This window comes from Erythrolamprus reginae, chromosome 1, assembly GCF_031021105.1.
Source record: "Erythrolamprus reginae isolate rEryReg1 chromosome 1, rEryReg1.hap1, whole genome shotgun sequence".
Taxonomy (NCBI): Eukaryota; Metazoa; Chordata; class Lepidosauria; order Squamata; family Dipsadidae; genus Erythrolamprus; species Erythrolamprus reginae.
Window position 1 is genome coordinate 28,788,834 of NC_091950.1, and position 9,091 is coordinate 28,797,924.

At 39.6% G+C, this 9,091-nt stretch overlaps 1 protein-coding gene across 1 annotated transcript in view; it reads right to left on the bottom strand.

Moving 5' to 3' along the window:
* Positions 1 to 9,091, bottom strand: part of LOC139165385 (cytochrome P450 2H1-like) — a 28,817-nt gene that overhangs the window by 16,867 nt on the left and 2,859 nt on the right. The window contains exon 2 of the mRNA XM_070748576.1: positions 1,387 to 1,549. Within this exon, the coding sequence (XP_070604677.1) occupies positions 1,387 to 1,549 (163 nt within the window). The remainder of the gene's footprint in view (positions 1 to 1,386; positions 1,550 to 9,091) is intronic.

The following is a 9,091-nucleotide window of genomic DNA, read 5'->3' on the forward strand; positions in this document are numbered from 1 at the left end:
TTCAAGTTATCTATCCAATGAAATATCCAAATATTTCTATTTCGGTGGAGGTGGGGGTTGGTATCTTTCAACGTTGACTACCAGTGACTGGCAGGATCCAGCTTCAAACAGAATTGACTTTTTTTTGTTATTGTAATTTAAGACATTATTTCACATTCCTACTGTTTACAACCTTGCCAGCATCTCACTAAATATTGAAAAGATACATGTGAGATTTCTGTGGGGTTAGATGCCACCAAAGTACATTTTTACATTTTTCTTGTAAATTATCTCTAGTAGATTCATTTGGAAACATAATTATAATGTCTTGATATTTTCCCTTTTGTAAGTGTGTGTGTGTGTGTGTGTGTGTGTGTGTGTGTGTGTGAGAGAGAGAGAGAGAGAGAGAGAGAGAGAGAGAGAGAGAGAGAGAGAGAGAGAGAGAGAGTAAGAGAGCAAAATGCTATGTGTATGTACTACATCAGGGATCTCCAACCCTGGCAACTTTAAGACTTGTGGACTTCAACTCCCAGAGTTGAAATCTGGGAGTTGAATTCTGCAAGTCTGAAAGTTGCCAGGGTTGGATAGCCCTGTACTACAGTACTGTATGTCCTATTTAGATAAAGAGGAGATCATTGTATTTTTTTTTACTACATGACCTATCATGTTAGTGTTCTCTGCTTTTTCACTCATGATTCTAATTTATTTATTTATTTGTTTGTTTGTTTGCTTGTTCATTTATTTATTTATCAAACAAGTATAGTATTATAGTACGTATTAACATAACATAACATAAGTAGAACGTAGTAATAGAAAGGAAAAGACTGTAGGACAGAGACAGGGTCTATGAATCAATCATTCTCTTTCAGCCCCCAGCCCCCTGAAGCAGAAAACTCAGATAAATATTTATCCAATTCCTTCCTACGAGTTCAAAGTTCAAAGTTCAACCTGCCTCAAAGAGTTGTGGGGGAAAAAAAATCTAGAACACGTTCATTTCAGCCATCTCAAAAAAGAAAGTATGCTATGACTCTAAAGATGAATCACTATCTCCCTATTCATGGAGGACTTGTAGTGGACAAAACTGGGTTTATGAAAAACCTAGCGAGAGTGATCTGTAAAGAAATAATAGAATAACAGACTTGGGAGGGACATTGGAGGTGTTCTAGTCCAACCCCCTGAGGCAGAAAATCCTATGCCATTTCAGAAAAATATTTATCCAATCCCTTCTTACAAGTTCAAAGTTCAACAATATCGGAGGGCACAGAGATTCCCTACCCATGTTATTGAGGTTGGCTGTAATGTGTGGCTGAAAAAGTGGCTATTTTCTGAAATCTAATTTTGTTCTGTCTGGAGAATTGATCATGCCTGTGATATGGTCCCTTTTGGGATTAATCCCTTCAAACAAACCTGTTCCATTGGCAGTTTTCGTAAGGATGGGACTTGTTCCTCTGCCACCAAACTCCTCTCCTTGTGCGACCAAGGCCTCCATCACTACATCATGTCCATAAAGCACCACAGCTGGTGTAGAGCCCAAGTAGATGGTGAATACTGGTCCATATTTCTGACTTAGCTGTAGAGAAGAAACCATAAACTATGGTGTGATTTAGTTTCATTTGGCAATAGTTAAGACCAGTGATGGGCTCCTACAGGAACGCAGTAACGGCAGCAAAATTTGGAGCTCAATCCCAGAGCACCCAATTTGCACTGGAAGATGTTGAAACAAAATGCATAAGCCACGCTCACAGTGTGGAAGTAAAAATTTTGGTAGCCCATCACTGGTTAAGACCAAGGGTGCTCTTCGATAGCAGACATTGAGTTTAATGACTTGATGTTCTTATAAATGAGAATAGGAAATTAGAATAATAAAGTATGTGAGAATTAGAGTTAAGATAGAGTTAGTTTTTTCCAGTAATTGTATGGGTATATTAGTAGGTTTGAACTCAGGCAGCGTTTGGATTCCTCAAAGTCCCAATTTATTAGCAGACAACCCCTTTCCTACCCCACCTCCTCCTTAGGTTTGTTAAGTTATATATGGTAAAGGTAATAAATATGGTCACTGGAATGTAAACTAAGAATGAAATATGAATAGAACTATTGTAATAATATTAGTCAATATATAATAACGATATGTACTGTATATCAAAGAATATAATGGACCTCGGTAACTTTTTGTAAATTTTACCTTTAAAATAATAATAATAATAATAATAATAATAATAATAATAATAATAATAATAATTTATTGGATTTGTATGCCGCCCCTCTCCGTAGACTCTGGGTGGCTAACAACAATAATAAAAACAACATGTACAATTCAATAATAAAAAACAACTAAAACCCCTATTATAAAACCAAACATACACACAAACATACCATGCATAACTTGTAATGGCCTAGGGGGAAGGGCTATCTCAACTCCGCCATGCCTGGCGGTATAAATGAGTCTTGAGTAGTTTACAAAAGACAGGGAGGGTGGGGGCAGTTCTAATCTCCGGGGGGAGTTGGTTCCAGAGGGCCGGGGCCACCACAGAGAAGGCTCTTCCCCTGGGACCCACCAAACGCCATTGTTTAGTCGACGGGACCCGAAGAAGGTCAACTCTGTGGGACCTTATCGGTCGCTGGGATTCGTGCGGTAGCAGGCGGTTCCGGAGGTAATGCCATGTAGGGCTTGTACTCTCCTTTCTCCTCCCCCCTTTTTGATTTTGTACTCCCGTTCCCCCCTTCCTTTTTATAAAACTAATAAATTATATATTTTTTTTTAAAAGACCAAGGGTGTTCTGAAGAACTGGGGGCTATTAATGCCTTTCTTGAACTTTCTCAAGTAGCTTTCTCTTGTTTGAGAGCTATTAGCAATAGCATTTAGACATATATACCGCTTCATAGTGCTTTTACAGCCCTCTCTTAGCAGTTTTACAGAATCAGCTATTGCCCCCAACAATCTGGGTCCTCATTTTACCCACCTCGGAAGGATGGAAGGCTGAGTCAAACTTAAACTGGTGGTGAGATTTGAACTGCTGAACTACAGCTAGCAATTTGCTGAAGTATCCTGCAGTGCTGCATTCTAACCACTGTGCCACCCCAACTCTTTCAAACAAGGCTGCTAATAAATTCTTCAGTCGCATAGACACAGCAAGACTTCTCATTTTTAGTGGCCCACTGTAGACTGATACTAGATACATGCAGGGGTGACATCCAACAGGTTTTGGAGAACTGGTAGCGGAAATTTTGAGTAGTTCGGAGAACCAAATACTACCTCTGGGTGGTCCGAGAGAAGAATTGGAATGGGGATTTTGCAATATCTTTCCCCCAGGAGTGTGGAGGGAATGGAGATTTTGGAGTATCCTTCCCCTGCCTTGCCCATCAAGTCACGCCAAGCCCACCAAGCCCACCAAGCCACGCCCACAGAACTGGTAGTAAATAAAAATTTGGATTTCATAGAAACATAGAAACATAGAAGATTGACGGCAGAAAAAGACCTCATGGTCCATCTAGTCTGCTCTTATACTATTTCTTGTATTTTATCTTAGGATGGATCTATGTTTATCCCAGGCATGTTTAAATTCAGTTACTGTGGATTTACCAACCACGTCTGCTGGAAGTTTGTTCCAAGCATCTACTACTCTTTCTACTATTTCAAGATTTCACCACTGGATACAAGGCCACCAGCAGAGAGTGCATCCTGCTGTTTATTCTGTAGTATTTTTAAAGTTTTAAGTGCTGTGTGATTCAAAAGGCCAAGTCTCCATCAGAGTCATTGTCAAGCACAAAAAACTATTGATCTTTTAAAAATCCCTTTTTACTATATAGGGGAAGGATATGCTCTGTGTTCAAGGTCCAAAGAATCAGGTTCATAAACCTTATCCTGATTTGTCCCCTATGGCAGTGTTTTTCAACCAGTGTGCCGTGGCACACTAGTGTCCCGCGAGACATGGTCAGGTGTGCCGCGAAGCTCAGAGAGAAAGAAAGAAAGAGAGAGAGAAAGAAAGCAAGAGAGAGAAAGAGAGAGAGAAAGAGAACAAGAGAGAGAGAAAAAAAGCAAGAGAGAGGAAACAAGAGAAAAAGAGAAAGAAAGCAAGAGAGAGAAAGAAAGGGAGGGAGAGAGAAAGAGAGCAAAAAAGAGAGGAAGGAAGGAAGAGAAAGAAAGAGGGATGGAGAGAGAAAGAAAGAGGAAGGAAGGGAGAGAAAGAGGGAGGGAGAAAGAAATAGAGTGAAGGGGAGGAAGAGAGAGAGAGATATAATTTTTTAGTCCAAACTTTTTTTAGCCCCCCCCCCTCAATGTGCCCCAGGGTTTCGCAAATGTAAAAAATGTGCCACGGCTCAAAAAAGGTTGAAAATCACTGCCCTATGGAACTTTGGAGGAGTGTAATGCACTTTGAACGGCCATCGCCCTAATTTCTATTCAACTGGAGACGTTCCTCCCTCCTTCATGGGGAAGGACAATAGGGCCATTGCTTGGGGAATATGCGATGATTTCATTTGGGCCTCATCCTGACATCAATTAGAGCAAGGATGGGCAATCTTTGGTCCTAACTGTCAAATTTGGTCTACATGAGATTAATTTAGACCTGCTGATTAAAAATTCCTGGCAGCTCAGTAATTTAGGAAGGATACAAATAAGAGGGAGGGGATAGATGGGGATCAGGAAAATAACTACCCTAGGTTTCAGAATATAAGATGCACCAGAGTATAAAGTGCACTTTAATTTCGGGAGAGAAAATAGAGAAAAGCATCTGTCTCCCAGATAGTCATCTGGCTAGTGTCCTTAGTCTGGTCAGCTTCAGCACATTATTTTATCCCCTGGTTAGGGCTTTTAAAAAACCTTATTGAGAGAGAATAACAATGAAAGAGCTTGTAAGCCCGTAAGAGCTGGAAACATTGTTAGTACCTGGTTAGGGCTGGAAAGAAACATTTGGAGCAAGTAGAGCAATGGAAAAAAATCTGCACTGATTTAGGGCTTGAAAAAAATTATTTGCAGAGAGTGACAATGAAAGAGCTTGCAAGCCGCTAAGAGCTGGGAACATTGATAGCACTTCATTAGGGCTGGAAAGAAATATTCGGAGCAAGTAGAGCAATGAAAAAAGCCCTTCAAAGATTTAGGGCTTGGAAAACATTGTTCACAGAGAGAAACAATGAAAAAGCCTGCAAGGTAAAAGCTGGGAAGACTGTTAGCAACTAATTAGGGCTGAAAAAAAGCCTACATTCAGAGTATGAGACGCACCCAAATTTTTAGCCTCTTTTAGGGAGGAAAAGGGTGCATCTTATACTCTGAAAAATACGGTATATTCCAAAGTAGTATCCTGCATAGTTTTGGTTCTGGCTTCCTAACCCTGCTTTTTTTCCACCACCCACTCACCCAAACATTTTACGACAAATGGCAGTCTATTTTCTACTTGAAAGCCTCCAGTAATGAAGCTCCCACGACTTCCGAAGGCAAGCTCCAAAGTGAGATTATTACCCCATTTTCTTTGCCTCACCCGCTTTCCAACTGTATGTGCTCTGGAGACTGAACAGTGTGAAGACTACCTCTGTCAGAACGATACATAGGAATTTCTTCCAGAGGTAAAATTGAGCAGGTCCAAAGACTGGCTACAAGAATGGTGGAAGGTCTTAAGCATAAAACTTATCAGGAAAGACTTAATGAACTCAATCTGTATAGTCTGGAGGACAGAAGGGAAAGTGGGGACATTATCGAAGCATTTAAATATGTCAAAGGGTTAAATAAGGTTCAGGAGGGAAGTGTTTTTAATAGGAAAGTGAACACAAGAACAAGGGGGACACAATCTGAAGTTAGTTGGGGGAAAGATCAGAAGCAACATGAGAAAATATTATTTTACTGAAAGAGTAGTAGATGCTTGGAACAATCTTCCAGCAGACGTGGTTGGTGAATCCACAGTAACTGAATTTAAAAAGGATAGGATACTCCCAATCAATGTTCCCTCTAATTTTTTTCCAGTGTGGGCGGAAAAGTATAGTGTCTGAGCGGCAGTCCCTTTGGGACTGGTCGGCATAGAAGTATAAATAAATAAATAAATAAATAAATAAATAGATAGATAGATAGATAGATAGATAGATAGACAGACAGACAGACAGACAGACAGACAGACAGACAGACAGACAAATAAAATAAATAAATAAAATAATAAATAAAATAATAAATAAATAATAAATAAACAATTCCCTTCTTTTTTATTAAAAGAAATTAATAATAAAACAAAACCAAAATCTATTACTATTATTACTATCTTCTCTTTTTCCATCCCTGTCTCCTCCCCCCATGTGTGTGTGTGTGTGAACTCTTGAACCATTTCCAATAACAGGCGAGGGCTACTGGAAATGGTTCAAGAGTTCACACACACACAGACACAGACACACACATGCACACACAAGGCTGGGTTTTTTTTTCTCTGTTATTATTTGGGTGCTTTTTACCATATGCTTTAAATCAAGAGTCATTTCTCTCTTTCTCTCTCTCTCTTTTTCTCACTTTCTCTCTCCCTCTCTTTCTATCTCGCTCTTTCTGTTGCTCTCTCTCTCTCTCTCACTCTTTCTCTCTTGTTTTCTTTCTCTCTCTCTCTATTGCTTTCACTCTCACTCTTTCTATCTCTTTTCTTTTCTTTTCTTTCTTTGTTGTTGGGTCCTTTGAGAGGTGGGATAGATCTAGAGTCTTTGAGTTTATTGTTGACAAAGTTGTAGAAAGCTCTATTAGATTTGTAGCGTAGGAGGTTTTCCTCTCGTTTGCTGTAGTATTTCAGGCATTCTTCTTTTATTTGATTGCAAATGCTTTTATATCGGCTTTTGAAGTTGGAAACTTGTCCTTTTTTGTTTTTCCTCCAGAGATATTTTTTTCTTGTTTGTAATTTTCTTACTGAGATGCGAGGTTATTTTTTTTGTTTATGGTACATGTTAGAGGTACATGAAGTCTGATGATAATTTTCATTTCGAGTAGGAATGTGTTGTAGTGGTCATCAGTAGTGTAGCATTCAGAGAATAGAGTTTTCCAGTTTAATGTTGAGAGGTGGGCTTCAATGAGTTCGTAGTTCACTTTTTTGAAATTGAATTTTGGTATTGTCGCTGTGGTCGCTATTGGAAAATGGTTCTGTTATTTGTAAGCCATATATTGCACTTTTGCTGTTGCAGAAGATGAGATCCAGACAGTTATCAAGTCTGGTATTGTTACTAGTTGGTCGAGTCCCAGATAGGTGACGGTATTATATATAGTAGAATGGATGGGTTCCGGGCTGCATTCATTTGAGGACCAGTTAATGTGCGGTAGGTTGAGGTCTCCGAGGAAGATAACAGGATATAGGCAGTTGGTTGGCCACATTAGTAATGTGGATAATTTGTTAGCATGTTCGATGTCATAGTCCGGGGCTCTATAGCAGAGTAAGAAGTGAATTGTGGTATTTAGGGATAAATCACAGACAATAGTTTCGGGTACCGATAGATCCTGTGCAACTTTGAGGATTTTTAAGTTCAGCGATTTTTTGTAGAATATAGCTACTCCGCCTCCTCTGCGAGATTCATAGTCAGAGCAGAAAACATGGTAGTTTTTTGATGTGATAATGGAGTCTGGGTAGGAAGCATTTAGCCATGTTTCGCATATAAAAATTATATCGAAGTTGGAGGTGTCAAGTAGAAGAAGGAATTCAGACATCTTGTTGACTAAGCCTCTAGCATTTAATAGTTTACATTTGAGACTGGTCTTGTGTTGGGGATTGGTTTTGGGGTGGTTAGAGGAAGTAAGGGACACGTTTTCCTATTCTTTGTTTGAGATGGTAGGGATGTCCATTTGTTGTTGTGGGATGGTGGTCTGGCAAGTGTCAGTTTGATGTTGGGAGATGGTAGGTTGGGAGAAGTTAGACTGGAAGATGTAGGGAGGATTATGGGTTTTGGGTTTGATTCATTCCGTGCGGTAATCTATGTAAAGGTTTGTTTCACCAAGTTCATAGCATTTCTTGAGTTCTGCCTGTAGTTCGCGAGAGTGAATACGTTGGAGGAGAGATCTGGTCTGGATCTGAGTTTGTTGAAAGACTTGTTATTTCTGGCAATGTGGTTAATGGTCTTGATGAATTGCTGTTTTATTTGTTCATTTTTGCATACCACTTTGCAGAAGCGGGGGGCTATTGAGCCATCATTATACTTGTGCTCAGAGCCAATTCTGGTAACTTCCAAAATGTCTTCTTGGGCGATTGTTTGTGCATGTGAGTGATGGAGGTGGATGTTTTTTCTTATTTTTGTTATATCTGATTCATGGCTTTCTTCAAGACCAAAGAGGATAGCATTCTGTCATTTTTGTTCATGTTCCATGGCATCCTTGACCAGGGCAGGGATATCAGTGATAGATTTAGTGGGTTTTTGGAGTATTGGAAGTGGTTGAGGTTGAGGTTGAAGTGGTGAAGTGGTGAGTGGTATTTTATCGGGTGGATTTGGATTAATCAGTGTTTGGATATTTTTCTCCATGGATGAAAGTCTTGATTCAATACTTTCTGTGAATGCTTGTTGGGTTTTGATGGCTTCTTTTAAGGTGTTAATCTCCTCAGGCAAACTGCTGAGTATATTTAGCTTGGGGATGCAGGATGAGCACAAATAAGGAAATGAAGAATTTGCTTGAAGAAAGGTGGCTACTGGATTAATTATGTTTAGGCAAGACTGGTGTGTAGGAATTTTGCAGGATTGACATTTGATGTATTTATCAAGATCCTGTATAGTGTCTTTGCATATGTTGCAACATAGAATGTTGTTTGAATCTTTTGAAAGAAGATTCTGTGTATTCTTCTTCACCGGCATAGTTGGCCTCGGGGGTTTATAGTTTCATAGTTTTATGGTGTACTGAGTGGAGGGGCTTTAGTTACCGGGTGTTTTAGAGTTTGGCTAGCCCTTGAGATGCTACATAGATCTGAGGAAAGATGATAGGGGATCATGTGGGTTGATGCTTTGTGTCCTCAGTAATGGCAGCAGTAAAAAGAATGTAAAAAAGTATGTGATGGAGGTTCAAAGTTGTGGCTACAGGGAGGAATTAGCTGTATCAACAAACTCTCCTAGGGATCACACCTTCCTTATTGTTTCTTTCAGGCTGGCTGCCAAGGAGGAAATTCACCTTCCTTGTAATGTT